The sequence below is a fragment of the Hippichthys cyanospilos genome, chromosome 10 (genome assembly GCF_059441005.1).
Source record: "Hippichthys cyanospilos isolate Australia breed blue-spotted pipefish chromosome 10, RoL_Hcya_1.0, whole genome shotgun sequence".
Taxonomy (NCBI): Eukaryota; Metazoa; Chordata; class Actinopteri; order Syngnathiformes; family Syngnathidae; genus Hippichthys; species Hippichthys cyanospilos.
This window is the reverse complement of record NC_142378.1, coordinates 9,238,452-9,261,029: the sequence shown is the minus strand read 5'-3', so window position 1 is coordinate 9,261,029 and position 22,578 is coordinate 9,238,452. Positions and strand designations below refer to the sequence as shown.

Below are 22,578 nucleotides of genomic sequence, written 5' to 3'. Positions count from 1 at the left end.
ATTGGTTTAACATGGTTTGTTTTGCTTTTTCTTTGGCTTCGGCAACAGCTATTTAAAAGGAGGACGCAATCACAAAAGATGCTATGATAAGAAAATAGCCAGAAGAATATTCACGCTGTGTGACTTCAGTGGGCTTTCATTTATTGGGGAAGGCACTGAAGCCCCACTATTGTATTCATATTCTGGTTATTGTAGAAAATAAAGTAGGCAGCAATATCCCCCTCTTTTTTTTTTCTTTTTTTTTAATCCATCAAGAGGAGGCCATTTTGTCACTTGCTTTCCATTGAAAATGACATCACAGTTGCTCAGGGCTCAGGTGACAACCAGTTATGGCCCAGCTTGTCAATGTCATGTGACCAAACTCAAAAAACAGGTGGTAGTTATCTGAGCCCCGGGTAACTGGTGTCATTTTCAGTCTGGAACAACTGAAAAAATGGCCAGACACGCACATGACAACAGTTACATGTTTCTGGAATGTCATACCAGAATATCAAGTCAAGTGTATAGAAATAGTAGCTGGATGCTAATGACTAAATTTCAATAGGCTATTTGCTGCAACAGTATTGGTCGACACTATGAGAAATTAGTCTCACCACATACTGGTGGTGAAGGCTGCAAGGCATGCAAGTGTTTATTTTACATCCTGACTATTTTTTTATGCTGCCGTTCCTTGATCCAACAACATATTTTATTTTTCAATGGCCTGCCTACAATCAACAGTCCAGCCTCTTGAGAGAGGTCTCTGCTTTGATAATTATGCTTTAAACCTCATCAGCATTTGAGCTGAAACAAAGCAAGACAGGTCACTTTGAGTTGAAGAGATGCTAATTTGATTGAAATTCAAACTGGGAGCACCAGGAAGTAGACTGTGCCATTTTCTGGATTACAATACCCTCACTTAAACCCCTCTCTCATATTGCTGCACTGCAACGTTTTTTATTTATCGCTGCTTGCTCCGTGACTTCCAAATGGCCTTTTAGAATATTATAGACTTTTGAGAGATGGAAAATTGAGCAGGGGGAAAGAAACTCATCTCAGATTCACCGATTAAGGTGCGTCTTATCCATATCCTAAATAGCTGCCTCACTGGAGAAGTAGCAGATGAGTCACATGAACTGCATTGAATTGTCTTATGAGTGTCATTCAGGCTGCATTTCTTTAGAACAGATACACTTAAAGGATGTGCATTTAAGACTACTGGGCTCATTTCATTTCTATATTCTCCCTTTATAAAAACAAGTCCAGTGATATGCTGGTGCCTATACATTACAACATTTTAGGGGTTTGCCCCCCTCCCCAAATAAATCAATCAATAAATAAATAGAAATAACACTTATTTGCTACAATGTTGCATAAAAGGAAGGCCCTACAGTTCAAAAAAAAAAAAAGCTAGACACAAAAAACAACATTGATTCGGTATAATGTTGCATGCAAGTGATAGTGCAACAATTATAGAAAAACATGCAAATTCAGAGCAATGTACAGTAAAATGGCAAATGTGATGAAATATCAGAAATGATATGCTGAAGGTTACACATTTCAAACACATTTTAAAGGACCCATGTCATGCTATTTTAAACTTTCCACAGTGAATATGCAAATAAATTACATTTTGGCAATACTTGTACGAAAGGCCACTGTCAACATAATTGAAAGTATAATACCCCCCCTCTCTGAATGAAAGCACACACACGCACACACATGCCATCCTCCCTCGCTTTACAGTTAATTTAGGCAATTGCACAGCTTCATTGAAATTATTCTCCTGTCAGGCTTTATGGTGGCAGTTGAAAAGGTTACACCACATGTAGATATGCAGTATCAGTGCTCTCAGTTACATCTTGTTGCTGTCTCATCACAGTGATGGTCAGCTCAGCAGTGCTCACAGGATAAAGTAAAACATTTTCTGGGATTTACAAAGCTTGTAGCTAGACTACATTTTAACTACATCTCAGACAGCTTCAGTAGCCTTCTACACCCCAAACAGTATGATGACAGACTCAGGCCATTAAAAAAAAAAGAAAAAAAAAAAGCTTATATCAAGGGTTGCTCTGAAACAGAGACACTTGCCTGAAAACCGAAACACTGAAGAAAAAAAAAGAATACTTCCTTCCCGTATATACTTTGGGAATGGACTGTAACATCACATGCAGCGTCTTACACAGGTCTGTAAATTAATCCTTGTTTACTATTTAAACACTTATTTTAAGGGGAGCCCACTTTGTTTAAATTTTTGCAGTTGAAGGCATTGACAGACGTTTTTTTTTTTTTTTTTTCTGACTGAGTTTGAAATGGACAATGGCATTTGATTGCTTCATGTGCACCACTTACATAGTTAGTGGCTAGCGAAGATGTTGGAGACTTTTGCCGTAGCATAAAGTGAGAATATAATTGATTTGCATTTTTTTAGCGTCCTTAGTGAGCAATTTAATATGTTTTTTTATATTCGTAGCTCTGCGATGCAATAAAAATGGAGTTGCACGGACTCAGGCTAGCCACGCCATTATCACAGCTATGAAGGCTAACTTCAAAATAAAAGTCTTCTATATCTATTTTCTTGCTGTCCACGAGTTTATTTTGAAGTTGACATGGCTCAGCCTTTTTCTGGCTCTCATGTACTCTAAGGAAGAAGTGGGAGCTGGGCAGAGCTACAGTATCTTTTCTCGACGCATCAAATTGCTGTATGAAATTCAGACAGATGCTTGCTGGCGGCGGTTTCTGCATCTTCACAACCCTTTTCAGTCTTTTGGCCACAGACCAGAAATTGTTGGTGGGTGAAAATTCAGTGTATCCTATCTTACATTATGGCTATCCTGTTTTGTCCACGATAACCTGAAAAAGCTGTAGTAGCAGAGAACCTGTTGTAAACACAGCCTAAACTATACTACAAATGAAACTACCATATTTTTCGGACTAAAAACCGCAACTTTTTCCTCAGGATTTGAGCCCTTAAGCCCAGCGACTTATATAACGGTACAGCTTATAGTCGCAAAAATCTGGTACATTCACTGATAAAATTGACAAAGGGAAAAAAAGACCAACCACACCCATTTTTTATATTTACCCTTTGTACACAACTGCAGTCTTTGTCTCATGAAAAGTTGAAAACAAAGAATTAAAAATGAGCAACACTGCCTTTCCATCTATTCATTACGTATTCACATCATTAATTAGTATATAGCCTCAAACGATCAAAAGAGAGTCACAGAAATGATCACCATATTGTACATGTATTTAATTAGAATGCACTTTGAGACCTGTGCCCTGGCAGGCTGAAATACTGAACTTTTTATGCTAACAATTTCAATTACATGCATGATCTAGGCCTAGGACTATGCATAGAAGAAGTCATTAAGCTTTATTCAATTGGTCTCAAGAGAAGCCCAAGATTTCACAGATGAGACAAGTGCGGTCCCTCACTCCCATAGATCAGGACGCTTGGCTCCACAGCTCCAAAATGAGGCCAATACATCAGAAAGCTATCAACGCTTACGTCAACATTGTTTCACAAGAAACGGAAAGTGTCCCATCTTGTCCATCCCCGCCCAACCTCCTGATATCCTCTTGTTTAACCCATATGCATCTGGAACTTCGGCAAGGCTCATTAGTGTCACATTTTTATTTTTGGTATCATTCTGTTCCATAAGCCTAATGTAAAGTAGATATTCATTTTACCGCTCCCTTTGGAATGTGCTAGATAAATACCATGATTCACAGGGCTCCTGTGTGATATGCTTATGCATGAAGAAAGCTGGCAGTCGTCAAAGTGACCATATAATGTGTGTGTGTGTGTGTGTGTGTACATATAGCACTTGCTATATATATATATATATATATATATATATATATATATATATATATATATATATATATATATATATATATATATATATATATATATATATATATATATAATATGAATTAATGGAACATGTTTGTTCATTTTCTTTGGAAAAAAAAATAAAATAAGGGCTTGAATCTAGGATCAAAATAATGAAGTGAAGGTGCATACATATACAAGCATAGCCTTAATAAATAATGTAATAATATGCTGTATCTTCGGCTCTCATAAATCACCTGCAAAATAACAATATGCACATTTGAATTTCTTCTTGCAGTTAAAATGCACTAAAATAAAAGAGGAAGAAAATGGCCCATAATTTCATTTCTTGTCATTAGTATACAATGCTTCATGCGTCAATAGGCAGACTTGCATCCTTAGGGTTGATAAAATGCAACGTGAAACCAAAAAACTCCTTTTCCTCCAGTGTTTTCACTGTAACCAACTCACCTGTGTTCCAATATATTCCCTAATATTATATGGATAACATTGGGTCACAGAGCGATGATGACCAGAGCAGCTCAGAAAAACAGAATACAACACAAGCCATAATGGACTTTTCATTGATGTGCAGGAAAAGACACAATTGTTATCTATCTGCTAAATCAGCAGAACACCAGTATTGATCTCGAATGTTCACCTTGTCAATAGAATTTTGCATCCCCTTGATAGCAAAGGTGATTTGCTTAGGCTATTGATGCAATTATCTCTATTTCACCCTCCGCAAAAAATGTGGAAATACATCATATATACCTGACATGAAAATACACAAAAATTACACTCAGTCTTACTGTGAGTGTAGTGTTTGCTCCACACGATGGCACATTCTCAGTCAATATGGTATTGACCGAATGTATAGTTTATACATAAGAGTTGTTGTTTTGTATGTTTCCCAGATGTCTCAATAAAAGGGTTTCTCCCTCTGTCTGTTGCTCTTTCTGGTTTGAGATGTTCATTGCAGATCATTACCTCTTGTTCACCACTTCAGTCAACAAATGAAAATACATTTAAAACAGATATAAAAATGATTCGTAATTCAGTCCACTTACATTTTGGGGGAATATTTCTCTTTCGCTGTTTCCCATTACTGTCATTAAAGTAAATCAAAGATGATGCTTCAACCATATTTCATGACTAAACCTAAGAGTGGATCTGCCGGGTTAGCTACAATGAGGTAAAAAACGTGTACTTCTTCTTTGTCTTCTTCTTGATGAACAGAACTAAGCAGTTTCTTGCTCGACTGCCCCCTACTGATTAAAATCCAAACACCTAAAACTGATCCACAAAAGATGGTTTCTCATGACTGGTTATTTTCCTGCATAATTCAACACTGGTACATTTTGGAAGTTCTTTATTTTGGGAAAGTCCATGTGCTAATATTGTCCTTAATTAAATCATGCTAACTATTAGATCAGCAATTGTTTATTTACCACAAAAATAGCCATTCATTTGACCACTACGTGATGCACCAAGACAAACACTTGAGTTGTATATTAATTATATTTGCCTAGTCTTTTTATGTTCCCGAAGAACTGCTTTTGTCACATTGCAATAAGTGAACATTTTTATAATCACTCTTTTATTCAGTTGGAAATGATCAGTTGGAAACTTGATAGCCTGTTTTTTTCTCTTGAGTCTTTCTCCCTTAAGCCATTGCAACACCGCAAGAAATGTTCGCATATAAAACAATGGGTCAACCATAATGTACGGTTTTAGCATTCAAATTTCCCCAAATTTTAATTTAGCTTTCAAATTTCCAAAAATTTTAATGCTAAAATTTTTGGAAATTTTTAAGTGGATTTTTAGTTAAGGTTTTTTTTTTTTTTTTTGCCATCTTACTCGACTTCAATGACTTCTATATTCCCAGCCTGTGTCCAGTATTTTTTCTCAAGTAGCCCTTTCAGTTACTTTACAAAAAATATATAATAAAAAAACATATACAGAAAAGTCAAAGATATACAGTATTAGTTTCTGGTTTGATGTCAAACCTGTGATCTATTGATATTTTAATACCCGTTTGTTTTTTCCGCAGATGCAACAATCGGACTCAGTGTATTGTGATCACGGGTTCAGATGTCTTCCCAGACCCCTGCCCGGGGACTTACAAGTATCTGGAGGTCCAGTATGAATGTGTGCCCTATAGTAAGTACAACCCTGCTCTCACCCCAATTTCATGAATTGAAAAGTCACCCGCCATCACCACAGCGCTCATGTTCTCAGTTTCTTTCTGGGCATCGTGACATATCATCATCGTAGCATTCCCTGCTCCAACCTTGTTCGCATAGTCGGCTCTCTCTGTCTGCAACACCTTTCAGCGCCCTTTCCCTCAGTCTCTTCTTCCATCCGTGTCATGCCATGAACTTTTCATGATATATGACCTGTAAGACATTTTGGGTCTCCTCTGTACTTGCCTGTATTATTGATGTGCTCACCGTGTTTTCAGCAGTCCGACGAGCCGGGTTATGAGTTAGCAGAACAGAGGGTAAGGTGGAAGAAGTCATGCCGACTCTCCATAATGGCAAGCGAGTGTTTCATTACTCTAGCACGAAGAAGTCTGTCAGGCAAACGCGCAGCTCACCTTGATGGCTTAATATATGTCAATAAAACAGGTGTGGAGGCATGCTAACAGATGTTTCATTATGTAAGAGAACAGAACGGCTGCACTCATAAGTCGGCAACATAATCTTTCCGACAAAGAGATATTGTCAGCATTTTGTCTTCTCCCTAACTTGTAAAATATTCATTGCCATTCCGATCCCAAACAAAATTCAGATTGCCCTTTGCATTAAAAATCCCCTTTTGTCCTTTGAGCCGCCATGTTCATTTGCAGTTTGTGACGAATATTCCCCCAAGTAACCTTTTCAACCTGACTGACGACCGAGATTTACATGAATTGCCAGACAAGCTAATCAGGTGGAACTGGAATAATTTGTGGGGAAATGGTGGGAAGATGATACTTGGTGACTCTTTATTCCCCCCATTATTACGCTTTGTTTAAAATGACAACCGAAATGCATGCAACATTGTAAATAACTCCATATCCTACAAGGTTAGCGATGTTAATTTTTATTAGTGTGCCTGTCTAAGATGCCCATTAGTGTGGATTCAAATTGCACCAGTGAACAACATCATTAGGTGGGCTACGCCTTGACAACTTAAAGGTCACCCTCTCCGGGGCTTGAACGGCTAATTGTTAAAAATTGTAAGCAATATTGAGCATTCGGCTTGAGCTGTTAAAATCTTGCGTTTCACCTAAACATCGACAGCTTGCCTCATTATCGCGTATTGATCATGTGTCTTACTGTGCCACCTTAGGCTGAAACTGAGGGATTTGCCTTAAGGCGCGCTCTCTTCCGCCCACTTAAAGTGCTTTCTTGCTTCAAGGATGCAGTTAAGACTGCTCCAAAGTGGGGAAATAAACCCCTTGAACCAAGCACTATATTAAGTTGCAAAGTTCAAACAACAAAAAGGGAACCATTTCATTCTCAGCCGTTTCAGTCTGTGCATGTCTGTAGCACCATGTTTTTGCCTCTCAAAGGTCCATGCCCCACCAGAATAGGAGCAAGAACACAGAATGTGTCCTATCGCAACTGTCCTGGTAAGTCTTTAGTCTACTCCCAGTCTGACCACCCCAACTTGTCCCAACAAGCCCAGCTTTTCCCACTCAAGCCCAGCTCGTGTATTTGTATAATGTGAATCGTTTTGTTTCTCTCCTCAAACCGATCCTCCGTTTCCCAAGTGATGTGTGCACACATACCCATGTGCAGCCTTTAATGCTTTTTTTTAAATCCCCAAAAAATGTTGAGAATCATGATCGATGACATGTAATTAAAATAATTCTAATGAAAAAGATGATGTACCCAGTACGTCCACATTTTAATTCATTATTTTAGCAACTTCTCTTAATATATTACAAGTATTGTTTGCCACATTTATATTTTAGACAAGTGATGAAAAAAAAGGCAGTGTGTTACAGCAGACCATTAAGTGAATTAACTATCAAGTATGTTTTTTAAAAGATAAAGGTTAATGAAGTAAAAACAAAGAACTAAATAGAAATTTGAATTTTTGAATGCACCTAATTTATTGTCTGCACCGAGGGGTGTCAACACTTGTATTTGAAACTTTTACCAGATCCTACACTGACAATGAATTAACTCACATATTTTCTATTTTTAGTTTTTTGGAGTATCAACAAGTGCAAGTGAGACATGTAACACGAAGGTATAATGGGGGTATCCGTGAAGTCCTAGTTCGTCCTAAAAAGTGCTTAAGTCTTGCGTGATCATTTTTTCCAATCTTGATCTTTACATCAGAGGAATTTCGCATCAAAGAGAAATCATTGAAAGAAGACACTGGGGAGCTGAAACTTCACCCAGATGGTGAAAATATGCCAAAGTTCAACATGGCACCACTACTTAGTTAGCACACCAGCATTGTGCCATTCCTTCTGTAAAATACTGCGAGAAGTATGTGGAAGAAAATGACCCAAAATGCTCAAAATACTGCATTAGGGTTAAAGGCTAAAATTGAGAAGTGCTGGTATGCAGTCGAGAGGGATCTAGTAGCATGCAGTTTTCTGCTGTTTGCAGACAAGGCAGATCACATGCCAAATATTGAGATTTGTGATTAAAACATTACAGGAGCTCAGGGGCTTAGGACTCCCTGGATTTGCTGGGATACAAGACTTGAGAAGTTGATTTACAAGACAACATATTAAATCCCCATTAAGCTGATCAACGACGGGCCTGCAGACAGTGTCCTCATTTCTACTGTCGAACCAACAGTCCCTCAAAAGCTTTCTCCAATGAAACGTTGTAAACGGTCGTTTTTGGTTTTGTGGCCAACTGAAACATTGAGTCTTGTGAAATGAAAATTTGCATGATCACACAAGTAATTTGAGGATTTTTTTTTTTTTGCTTATGTGCAGGGTTCCATCATTTCACCACTTTGCCTTTATGGTTTGATTTTTGTCATGACGTGCCCTCATTAGCGACATTATCTTCCAGCCAAGGAAGCATTTGCTTCCGTACATTTTTACTTCACCTGGCACTGAGTCACTTTCTCATTTGGCTCCAATACTTGCTTTAGTCAGACAACATAAAAGCATAGATAAATCTTTAATAAAATGAACCACTCATGCAATTTGGAAATGACAAGAGTAGCACAAGTGCAGACATTTGTGACGCTCATTGCTAATAACACTTGTGTCACTTGCCAAAGATCTAATGAGATTTATAAGCCAAATGATATGAATGAAATGTTTTTGATGTTTTTTTGTGGTCAAGTGATACTTCATAATTTTTCTATTTCCATAATATTGTAAAGTTACATTGTATACCTTGTAAAGTTATTTTTACGATGTGATTTCCAAGTTGCTATATGGAACAATAACTCTTGCTATTTCAGTGGCTAGTACAAACAGATTAGGATTGAGGGCTCGATGTGGGAGGGGACTGCCTCGTGTTTGTTGCTTCAGTAAAACTAACCGACTGTTTTCCCTTCCCCTGTGCAATCCACAGGAAATCTCCATGGCTACCAGATTCCTGCTTTCCATCTGCTGATTTCTGATCACACTGATTTGTCATTTCTTCACTATATTTCAGACTAATCTAGTCAGATCTCCTGTCATATATCTACTTTGCTTTTCAGATTTTTCGCTTTTCTACTAATCTACGTCGATGTGGCTGAAGAGCCTTCTTACACCTTAATTGTTTGCTTTTGCTTGCTTTGCATCTCCCACTATACATGTTCTCTGTTATGAACCGCCTTCTTTTCCTCTGAAAAAATTTGTTCTGTTTTGAATTGGTTAACTCTGTCTCTTTGTCAAAATATGAGGGCTAAGTCATTTCAGTCCCTACAGATTCATATTTTGGCTTTTCAGTAGAGACTGTCGATTTTTTAAAGTCTATGTCAGACTGTATGAGCAAAGATGTGACATTCCACTGCAGTCAAATATATTAAAAATATTCAAATTCAATCTGTAACCAGATTGGACCCCTCACGGACTGTATTTTTGTCACCCCTGGACTAATTGAGCCTTACTTTCTTGATCTGCATCGTTGATAAACAAAACATAAATGTCCACCTGAGATGATGTAACTGAAACCTCAATTAAAAATGATCAAAAATAATTTATTGCAGTCTGACCTAGGCTTTTAACTGAATGTCTTTTTTTTTTTTTATGAATCCGACATATAAATGAATACTTCACTAGCTATTTCAATATCCTGCTTGATATTTGCTTCCTAGTATTGCAATAGCCTTGGAGTGCAGTCGTAATTATTAGACTCAACACAAAATGAAAAAAATATATGATCATCTATTCAAAATGCATTGAACATTTGAAGAATTAATTTTTAATGCTACATACTGTACATACTGTATCTTCTCTGAGGAAACACACAAATGTTGAAAAGATATTTTCCAGGAAATAGAAATAATGATCGGGTCCATCATTTTACACTAATGATCTGCTGCCTTACTGAGCCTTTTTTTCGTACTTGAATTCATGTTTTCACCACTAAAATGACACAGTTTACAATTATCTTAAAGATGGAGCTGTCAGTCCATATTTATGTTGATTAATGGCACATGTATTTTTTTCAGCAAAACTTAACAGTGATGGGTGGAGATTATTCGTTTTCTTTTTCTCAACATCTACAGTCATATTTAGGGGGAAGTTCAAATTAATTCAAATGTTTTTTCATAATTGTTATGACTTGGCAGTTTCTCATCCCAGAACAGCATCTTATTCAACGTTATTATAACAGAAAATATGATCCGTTTAGATTATTTAATTTATTATATTTTTTGGTGAGCAACGCTTGCGACTGGAAGTCATGACTTCCCTTTTGATTTTCCTCGGGTGCCGCGGTTTCTTGAACATCCCATTAGAAGCACGCGTTTTGGCCACAGATGGCTGATTTTTTTTGTTCAAGTTAATTATATCTGTCATGTGAAGTCATAACAGTTCTAACAAAAAGATAAAAAGTGTGATTTTCTTTTTAATTGTTAACCCTAGGTTAACCCTACATTGCTTAACTTTTCTCAAGCAATGGTTATGAAAAACTGCACAATAATCCACCCAACACTGTATTTTTAAGTAATTGTAAAACTTGGTCCACATCTTGTCATAAAACAAGACTGGATGTTCTACTTTGTTTGTTCTTATTCATTTATGTATAGTACTTTATGCACCTCTTTACCTTCAACAGGATCAGGGCAATTTTCAAACTTTTGTTTTTTCCTAATTAGGTCGACCCATCATTAACCATGTGTCAGCTGTGTCTCTATGTGTAATCATATAAATGGAAGTTAATACATATTAATCTCTTTTTCCCCCCTCCCATCCTTTTCATCCTTTCTTCCAATGCTTAAAATAGAAGTGGAGCAAAAAGGTAAATAACAGACACGATCCAAACCCAAGCTACTTTCTTTTGTGGTTTTGAGTTGTAAACGTCTTGTGGTAGCCCCTACGACCTTCAACCTCATTATGGACTGCAGTGAAACCTCTAAATTTGAGTGACCTTGAATTTGAACTACTCAGAGTTCAACCACAATTGTAAGGAAAGGCAAAGTCGCACAAACACTTAGATTTTGAAATACCGGCATGCATTGATTTAGACTAGTTGTCATTGTGTTCTAAAATTGGAGCAAATTTTGTGTTGCCACCACAACAGACGGGATACGAGAGATGACAAATAAGAGACAAAAGTGGTGATGTCCCAACTGTTCAGCACAATATGGCTAAGACGAATTACAACTGCTTGACAGCAATTATAAAAGAATGACAGAATACATTGAAATGAAAGCTGTTTTCCTTTTCCTTCAAAATGCCACACCTTTTGTTTTATTGAGTTTTATTGTCATATGCATAGAAATACCACACAATGAAATTCTGATTCTGTTCACTTCCCGAGCAGACGCCATTCTATAATCGAGCAAATAATAAAGTCGTCAAAAAAAGTAATAGAGCAAAAAGGGCAGTAAGAATGAACCATAACATCTTTTTAAATGCGGACCGTGGTTTAAAACATTCAAAGACATGTTAAATGGCACACATGTATCACCATTTAAAGTTCTGCAGTTTAACACCAAATAAAACTCAGCTGTAAGATGTTCTAAACATTTTTGTACTTATATAGCACAACGTGTCAACAAATGTCACAAATAGCTTCTGCTGCATCAAAAGCATCTTACTGCTCAAAGATAACTGATGAAGGTTACAGAAGAATTTCCCAGGCATTGAATACAGCATGGAACACCTCGAAGACAGTCATTAGCAAGTGGAGAAAAAATGGCCCAATAGTGACATTACCAAGAACTAGATGTCCTACCAGAATTGATGAAAAGGTAAGAGGAAAACTGGTCAGAGAGTCTGAGTGCAAGATTACTTAGCACATGAGATGATCCATCGTCTTTATGTTGTGGGCTACAGCAGTCTGGTGGCAAATGGAAGCCTGTCTACACTTTGCTAAAACACACACGTGTCCAGGTCTGATTATTCTAAATTTGTCCATATTTAAAGAGGGTGTTTTGTGCAAACACATCATTGTTAATCAGTAAAATAATACCATGGTTACAGTGATGCATGGTGTTTGCAGTGTCAAACCCTAAACCTAACCCTTTTTTTTTTTTTTTGTAGTCAATGTCGACATAATAAAAAAACAAACCCAGTTCCAAATTCTAGTCAGTGTAGACACAAATAATTCAGACTTGTCACAGAAAGCTCAAGCATGTCAGGAAAAAGCCGAGTAGAACAGATTACTGTTTTTCTGACATGAGGTTGTCCAAAGACACTGTAATTGATGACAGGTTATTATGTTAATATATGGTGAAGTATGAATACACCAATTTTCCCATTTACACAATGCAGTGCCCCATTTTGTCCGCATCCCTGCGTCCCAGATGCATAACTTTTGACGGTGGACTCATACTTTCAAATCAACGTGCGTCCCTAGGACGCATCATTTTTTGACATCAAAATTCATCATCATCCATCTACTTTATTCAACAAAACTTGGCGTCTGACGAACATTTTTGACGACTTCATCCACCATGTTTGTTTTGATCTCGCGAGAAAAAAATGTTAATCGAGGCAGAAAGAGCACACCTTTGTTAAATAAAATTAGAATTCAACCTCGTGCCGTGAGGTTCATGCCGATGATCAAGTAGACAACAAGATTGTAGTCACGATCATGCTTCCGGGAGTAATTTCAAAATAAAACACTCCCAATGCCATTGGTTTCATACTTGATTTGATTGCCCAAATTACACAGTATTGAACGTGTGTTAGTTGACAGATACAGCCCAACTCAAGCCAAAGCGCAAATAGGAATCCAACTGTCTGCGTAGGTGGATTTTCTTTCTTTTGGTATAGTAGGCACAGTTAGAAACGGGCATTTGCGCCATCGTGAGAGTGAATACAGCCAACTTGCTTCCCAGCCAATGGAAATTCCTCCTCTCATTCCCTATAAATTCAGTGATAGAATTGGCGAAAACATACAAAATGGACTCACTGGAGTTTGGAGATTGGTGCGAGCAAATTCGGAACTGCGAGAAACACTGTGAATGGTAATAAAATGGCTGCTTTGATGAAGGCACTTTGAGACTGCCATCTACTGCATATATGAAGCCAGGTTTTACAATCAGAATGAATGTTGATCTAGTCCATTGAAATGTCAAACACCTTTTTTTTTCTGCTGCAACGCGAATGAATGAATTTGAATCAGTCTAGTATATGGGGGTATACTACCACAGCATTTCAACAATGATTTCAGTTTTCATTGTTTTCAATGGGAACATTTTTTCAGACCGATGCCAGTACAAATACTCAAGTTTTAAGTAGTCACCAATACGCTTGATACATAAATCTTTACCTCCCAAAAAAATCACAGCTGTTTTACTAAAAGAGATATACAGTATAAATGTCATAATAGCATTTTCCTTCATTTACACATTAATTCAAATTAATCAATTTTCTATTAGCTGTTTTTTTTTGCCTCTTACCAAATTAATTGTCTCTATGCATATACATACGGAAATTGCATTTTGAATTTTTGCCACTGATGCCTTTTGATATTAGATGATCCATTTTTACTGAGTTGGCATAAAATAATTTACTCATTCTGGTAGTGAATGACTTAATGGGCATCTGTTAGACATGTAAATCTTAAGTTATCAAATGTAAAACGACCACAAATGGGCTGATACCAGTATCAGCCATACATTGAAATAAGGCCAAGTATCAGATCAATTATAATACATGCTCACTCATCCCTATGGTTTACATTAACGGTCCCAGAATACCAAATTAATTGTGATCAATTAATTGCCGTCATAATAAAGCATTATTTGTATGTATTTATTTATTTTGCGTTAAGATCATGTTCAATCTGTAGCTGCAATTTCTGTTTGTTGATTAGATCACTTTTCATGCATCTGGCTTCTTCTGCTTATTTTTTGGGGGTAGGAAAACAAAAGTCAATCACTCCCTAAAGTTGGCACTGAACGGCTTTCATTGTGTTTGGCATAGCCTTATAGGCTCCTGTTTTGTGTGAGGAGGCAGGTCCAGGAGCAGACGGAAGGCGTAAAAATGGAATAGAGTGGGAGAGTTGTCGGTCTAATGAATGGTAAATTTATCTTGGAAAAAAAAATGCCCTTACAGCACCTTTGATAGATTAATATGCATTATTTGTAAGAAGGAGCTTGCTTACCAAAGAAGCATGTAAAGTTTAACCTACCGCATAAATGCAAAGTACCTATGCAAGTGCAGCCACAGCTAACACTACCAAAAAAGACGAACTATTTCAAAGCGAACTATTTCAAATCTCTTTGCTAAACTAAATCCAAGAACATCACACATTTGAACAAGACCACGAGGGACATCATGGGCAATATTTTACAGTATTGTAATGTTTTCTAAGCATTTGGCGATTGAGAGAGGAAAACAGCACCATTCTTCCTGATGGTCAAAACTGAAAGTTGCAGCTATGTGTTTGGAATAGTCTCTAATAAAGACAAAGGTAAATTGTTACGAATGCATTTTTCAAAGTCTGTTAGAGAAATGTAAATGACTGAAGCCACATCAACTGTTTTTCATCTGCAACAAGAAGCACATTTCGCACAACCGCACTAGTTGAAATTTACAGTTTTAACTTTAAAACTTTAACTTTAAATTTGACAACACTGAAAACCTTCAGTTAGTGACTTTGCCACACACCAAGCAACTTCGCATTGTGAAAGCACGTGTGACTTTCTGTTTGGCTATTAGATCTCCCATTCATATTTTTAACTGCGGCAAAACCAGTGGCGGTGTCGGACACTCGTGAAAACAACTACTTGCTGCACTGTACAGTCAATTTTTGCCGCGTTGCTCTGTGTGCAGCGGACCTTAGAGGTTTCACTGTACATTTTCAAAGTCCACTAACTACAATGTTAACAATCAGTGCAGTGCACCAAGGGAAGTAAGAATGGCTGTAAAGAATAGACAGTGCACACGCAGCCAAATGATATAACTCGGGGCAAATTGGCTTCATTCCATAAAGGTTTTTTCCTCCCCATTCTGCCTGGGTGCTTTTGCAACTCAGCACAATTTGCCTGGCTTCCAAATCGTTTTCCATAGCATGCCTTGGTAACAGTGAGGCTATTGCTTTCTTCTGTCGTCTTCTTTCTCCAAGGCCCCTTTCTTTCTCACCTTCCTCCCATTATTCTCACCAGACTACGCACTATTCATATGTTTGTTGATTTCTATGCCTTAAAGCCTGAATCAAAACACCTCAAGAGACCCTTGATTGAACTTTTTGTTATATAGATTTTAATGGTTGTGACATTTACACCACTTGCTAATGACATGCCTCCCAAGGTGTTTACTGTAGAAGAGGTGAGGCGCATCTCGGCACACTCGTGTATGTTCCCACACTATGCTGACTCTTGCTCTCTTTTACGTAAATTGCCCGGTGATTTTAGCTTTGCTGTATTATTATTATTATTTATTTATTTATTTTAATTGCAGGACTGTTTTTGTAGCGTTTCATTTAAGTTGCCCTCATTTGTGTTTCCCTTTCTGCAGTAAAACTTTTATTTTGTTCCAGATTATTGCAAATACATCAATATGCCTGATAACTTTATTTTCTTATCCCTTGCTATGCACAAAACCGACGTTCTTATACTGCTTGTGAAAATTGGCGGTAGCTTCACATGCTTTATCGTGCCCACCCTCATCCTCGGTGGACAACTCATGACAAAAACGCATTTTATTTTGTTATTACTCATATGGTGCTTTTGATGGTGTATTGACCTGTATGCCTGTTATTCTACTTTCTTCTATTGCTAGTTTTTCTTTGCCCTGGGTCACTGAAAGCTGTTGGCGAGCCCTCCTTTCAATTTGAAGCGGAGCAACAAGCTGGTGCCTGGTGCAAAGATCCACTGCAAGCTGCCGACAAGATCTACTTCATGCCTTGGACTCCTTATAGGACAGACACGCTTATTGAATATTCCTCCCTGGATGACTTCCAAAATGCCCGGCAAACAATCACCTACAAGCTTCCGCACCGGGTGGATGGAACTGGATTTGTGGTCTACGACGGGGCTGTGTTTTTCAACAAAGAGCGCACCCGCAACATCGTCAAGTTTGACCTGCGAACTCGAATCAAAAGCGGGGAAGCCATCATCAACAACGCCAATTACCATGACACGTCACCCTATAAGTGGGGTGGTAAAACAGACATTGACCTTGCCGTAGATGAGAATGGCCTGTGGGTGATCTACGCGACGGAGCAGAACAACGGCATGATCGTAATAAGCCAGTTGAACCCCTACACGCTCCGTTTTGAGGCTACGTGGGAGACGGCCTATGACAAACGTTCGGCCTCCAATGCCTTCATGGCCTGTGGAGTACTCTATGTGGTCCGCTCCACCTACGAAGACAATGAAAGCGAAGTCAGCAAGAGCATGATCGATTATATCTACAATACGAAGCAGAACCGTGGGGAATATGTTGATATCCACTTTCCCAACCAGTACCAATACATTGCGTCTGTGGATTATAATCCGCGAGATAACCAGCTCTATGTGTGGAATAATTTTTACATCCTGAGGTACAACTTGGAGTTCGGGCCGCCGGATCCAGCTCACGGTAAGAGTGCTTCAATATAATGTCTCTTAGAGTTTAGAATGTCGACATTTCGGCTCATGAACCATCATTAGAAAGTGTGATTTAATGCACAAAGATTTGATTAAATTAACTGATTATTATTTTATATGTACCAGAAGATGAATGATTACTGTTTGGCTTTAGGAATTTATGTCTGTGCTGTTTAGTCATCAAAATTTGGACATCCTTCTCGTAAGTGTGCAACTGTTTCCTATGAAACCATGAAGCTGACATTTTTTCACAGTGGAGCATACTTGCAGGTATATATGAACATATTTGAAAGTATCTTCAAAAATTAAAATGGTTGACCATATAAATACATAAATAATAAAATATAAAAATAGATCAAATCAATCAATCAATCAAATTTTATTTATATAGCCCTAAATCACCGAAGTCTCAAAGGGCTTCACAGAATGAAAAGAGGTCGTACAGAGACATCTTTTCAGTATAGGGTACACAACAGCATCCCCTGTCAAAGCTCCCAGAAGGGGAAGGAAAAACTCAAAAACCCCAATTTGGGGAAAATCAGAAACCTCCAGAAGGGACCACAGGTGGGAGGAGCCCCCTTCCAGGCCCACAGGTTGAAGTGGATGCTGCATGTACCAGACACAGAAACAACATAAATTACAGAAAACATATTGTGCTATATAGTGCAGTGATGTCTTGACAGCAGGCAAGAAAATAGATCCAAAACCATGGGACGGCATTTGTCTCAAATCTAACACTTCAAGAGAGGAATTTATTACACTGCTAAGCACTGTTTAACTTTACTGCACATAAAATAATTTTGAGCATCGAAGTTCTGTAAAAGCTGTTCATTCATAATTGAGTGAAAATTGAGTGTTATTTGGTCTGTGTTTATGATTATATCGTACCAAGCTCTCTCTCTCTCTCTCTCTCTCTCTCTCTCTCTCTCTCTCTCGCTCTCTCTCTCTCTCGCACGCTCTCTCTCTCTCTCTCTCTCTCTCTCTCTTATAAATATATAAATAAATATATAAATAAACAGCTGATAACCGATTATATTTTATCTGTAAGATATCCCAATGCCAAAAATGCTCAATAGCTGCAGCCCTTTGGCAGCTCCATGCTTTTGTAGTTTTCTAATATTCCTGATTCTTTATTTTTGATATCACAGTACACTCTTTTCTTTCCCAGTCCGCATTTTTCATTTCCAATGTAGAGAAACTTTGACGTGTTGGATTCAAGGGTGTGTGTGGGCTCTGTGGTAAACAACACCCTGAAGCTAGCTGCCATATCATAATGAATCAGTATCTTGGGGATTTAGGTAGGTTTACCACGTGGGCATTCCCTGAGTCAAGCCAAAACCTCAAGGGATTCCTGCTAGTGTACTTTTATATTTATTTATTTGTTTGGGGTGGGGGGAGCGATCTACTCTCGGCCCTCAAAACATGCATGCCCGGACAGGTGTAAAGTCTGGCCTGGGGCAAGGTTAGTCATTCCCCAAGTGATGCTGGAAATGTAAATCTCTACTGGCCATTAAATAAATTCATAGGCTGTGAAGAGGGTGTAAGGACTCATGTTTCTGCCTAAAAGACACAAAGGGGAAAACATATCAACCAGCTAGGTTCTCATTTGAAACGCATGCTTTTAAATGAGCTGGCATGATGCTGAGAAGGGGGCCTGCAATGGACCCTGCCCTATGAATAGCAGTAATTAACCTAATCCCCCCACACCCGGTGTCCTCAACACATGTACTGCTGTTTGCAGGCAGAGAGGTCAAGTAACTTTTTTTCACAGATTATCACTGGGCTCAGAATTTGGTAATGTGTTTGCTTTTCAACTTGGGTATTGATAGGAGCAGGGCTGGGGCGGTCAAACTGGGTTCAACCTGCTGAACTGCATAACTCAAGGCCAAGGCGGGTGGGTGTTTGTGTATAGATAAATGTTATTGAGGTTTCAGAGCAAAGCAGAATTTAGTGATTGTAAATATGAAATGTAATGTTTTTCTTGTTTTATACACAATTGTTACTGCACCACCAGACTGAATTATACTGAAAAGATTGTCACCAAATATTTATTTAAAATATACTAGTAAGGAATATGCATGAGATCAAAACAGACGAGAAGAAATAGTATGAGAGGGTTTTGAATGAGTCCGTTTTTACTAGACAGAAACATTGCATGGATAGAGCTTAAAGTAACGGTTTTAATTGTTCGCTCAGTGAGAAAATGTCTTTACATTGTTTTTAAAGTTTCACTTTAAACATTATTTTTTTTATCTAATTGATAACTTTATTATTTCTCATGTACTGCACACTCAATTTCTGTATTTATCTGTGAATGATGCTCAGGTTTAAGGTTAGTGGCAAGGAAATGTACAAGAAAAATAATGTTCTCAGCTTTAGACAAAATATCAACAGTTTAGGTTTGATAATGGCTAGATAAGTAAAGTATTCTTTCATTACCAGCCCGTTTTAAACAGAATTTTGAGTCAAATTGCTCATCAGTCATCAAAGACAGTGAATGAGTTAATTGACAGATTTCTCTCTTCAATTCCTTGAAGTACACCATGAAATAAATAGCAACTCACAAAACACATTTGTATTAGTGAAACCAGTTTGCCATTTGTGAACTTAGTAACTTCCCTGCCTAGAATGTGAATATATGGAAGTGTTACTGTTTGCAATATGTGGTCCTTTACACAAACACTTAGAAACAAAAGAATATATTCCATTTTGATGGATTTTGGTTCAAAATATATTAAACGACATCTTTTCTCTACAATATATGGAGGAGTTTTGTGCCTTTTGTTTTGTCTAAAAGGACCTTGTTCTCTCCTTGACAAATGAGGCATTTGCGTGATTTTGCTGATGACTAATGTATGTCGAGCATCAGTCGATGAGCGCAGGGGAGAATAGTCTGAAATGATCATCAAGATGTCAGTAAACTTGTCCTCCCACATGGCTGATGTTGACACATAAATGATGGGCACTTTCGTTTGCCTGTCGCCAGACGGTCTCTTTGCGATATCTTCATGCTCGCCTCATTGACTTTCCCACAATCACAGAGTTTGTGTCGTGCAGGTTTTCAGCTACAATATGATTTGAAAAAAAAAAACAGTATCGCAGATTCACTGGAGCCACGAAACGCTGACAACAATTTAGCGTCTAATTGTGCAGAAATTATTTTTACATAGTCAATTATGAATGTAATGATGTTAAAGCTACAGACAAATGATCTGCAGGGCGTTTTAATCAAAGAACACATAAAAGACAAGTGAAGACATTACAGCTGCCAGTGATGTATTCGGCAATCAACAAGCAGCACACTCCTCGCCTCCTTCCCTTTGTCCACATTTGTTACTTCCACAAACACGCCATGTTACTCGTTGGTCTCGGAATTCAATCGGGGCAAAGTGGTGCTGAGACCCTGTGTGGCAGACAGTTGGATTGTTGTCAAGTCCAATATCGCTGCTCATGTTGAGGCTAGATCATCTCTTGTCGGATTATGGGGGAGTGGATGGGGTCACATCCAACAAGCGTCTCCGCTGGAAGTGGACATTAAATGGGTCAGTAAGTCCCTCGCTTGGCTTTGACCAGCAGCACCATAATCCACTCGTTGACTCATGGCTCGGTGCCTTTGTTCCTTCTTGCATATGGGAGCTCGTAAAATAACATATTCCTACGTCTGTTCTTTTAACTGAGATGATTAAATTGATTTAAATGCGCTTTCCTCACTGAAATCTCATTATGCTCCGATTCTATGGTTACTTTATTCATGCCGAGCCCTGATACGTGACATTAAAATTGCCGAATAAGCGTGTGGAGAAAGATTTCTTTTACTACGAGTGTGCACAAATAGCCAATATTGGCTGCCTTGATAGGACACAGGTGAGCTTTGGTAGCTTTTTTATTCATCCCGTGTTGCGGTGTTGAATTGTGAATCACTGCCATATAAAAGCCCTCGGCACCACATTTAGTGCCCACACAAATCAAGTCCTCCTCTGTTAATTGCACAGATGTCAATACATTTGCATACGGATTCGAGCCTTGTTGCACCATGGAATTAAGCAGAACGGAAGAGAAAAAAATTTGACCGATATGGTATATCAAGGCTGATGATGAGGAGGCCAACAGAAATATATATATTTATATATATATATATATATATATATATATATATATATATATATATATATATATATATATATATATATATATATATACACACACACACACATCACATGATCGTTATCGAAAAATCCCTGATTTCCAGCGCTAATCATCGGCTTGGCCAATAATTGCTCCCTACCTAGGAAAAGAATTATTTGTTTGAAATTTTAAAGTGCTCATGAATGTGCTCATCCAATCACATCCAAGTACTCCATGCGTGAGCCAAAAAGTACCCTTTGTACTGTGCACATGTATAATGAAAGTGCCTTACAGTGCCCAAATGTTGTGTTGTTCCAAGCTTTCAGCGCAGAGAGCGATCTTCTTAGCATTTGATGAATATAAAGCTTTCTGATAAGCAGCGCTGTGATATATTTGCGTCTTTGGCTGCATGGAGGTCAAACTTCACATGGTAGCATTTAGAGGAAACGCGACAGAGACTTAAGAGACTCTCATCATCAAGCTTTCACGGCCACCTGAGGTGTTTGGCTAAAATGGCAGGTCTGTGTTGCGCTCATGTTCAACTGCGCGGCAGCAAGCGAGCATTAGGATGCATTTAAAACAACCAATTTGATTGTTTTCCTTGACAACACTCCCTCCTCTTTCTGCCCCCCCCCCCCCCCCCCCCCCCCCCCAGCCTCCTGTCAGCTGCCCAAGTAGACACATGAGTGAAAAAAAGGAGTGGGTACTGATGTGTAAAATCACCCTTTTTGGTTTGTTTCTCAGTCCTGTCATATTCTCAGCTATCACATCTTATTGTCTTCCCCTTTGACTAGTATTGCAGTTTCTGTTTGGGTGTTTTTCTTTTCCCTGTAGTATACCTTGTGTTACCTCTTAAAATCTCAAGTCCCTGAAGGTGCACGGTGACTTTTCATTGGGCCGCTATGTTAGAAGATACTGCGGTTCTACCCTATGATGCCATTACAGCTACAAAAACAGGATATACATTCTTGGCGTTTAGTTTTTTTTTTTTCTCTCTCTCTGCATTGGTGTTCTGTCGTTAGCAGTACATCAGTGTAACTTGAACTTTTAAGGTAATGGACTCGTACTGTACTACAATTTCTGACTGTTTTTCTTCCTACTTCAAGAGTGCACAAGTACACACACTTTGGTCATTGAGTGTTTTTTCTGGCATTTGTCCTGAAGTCAAATCTACTGTAAAGCCTTCGTCAAACCGTTCAAATCATAGCAAATGAGCACTGCGGAGTAAATGACAGGATTTAAGTAAATCCTTAGCTGTGCCTTTGGGAAACTGTACAAAGAAGGCCGTCACGCATGTCTAGTTTCAACATTTAAAAATATGTATTCACTTGTGGGAGTTTTCCAGATATTTTTTTTTCTTTGGTATACATTAGTGCTCTGAAACCGCAGAGAACTGATTTTGCCTTAGCTGTAATCATCTTATGTTGAACACACCTTTTCCTTTGGGAAATGACTCAACTATTGAT

The 22,578-nt window shown here is 38.2% G+C and overlaps 1 protein-coding gene across 20 annotated transcripts in view; it reads left to right on the top strand.

The window, feature by feature from the left end:
• The window catches only part of adgrl2a (adhesion G protein-coupled receptor L2a), a 119,173-nt gene that overhangs the window by 51,723 nt on the left and 44,872 nt on the right, over nucleotides 1-22,578 (top strand). For all 20 annotated transcript variants that reach the window (XM_088425272.1, XM_088425269.1, XM_088425253.1 and 17 more), the window contains exons 4-5: nucleotides 5,874-5,983; nucleotides 16,179-16,979. In XM_088425272.1, the coding sequence (XP_088281398.1) occupies nucleotides 5,874-5,983; nucleotides 16,179-16,979 (911 nt within the window). The remainder of the gene's footprint in view (nucleotides 1-5,873; nucleotides 5,984-16,178; nucleotides 16,980-22,578) is intronic.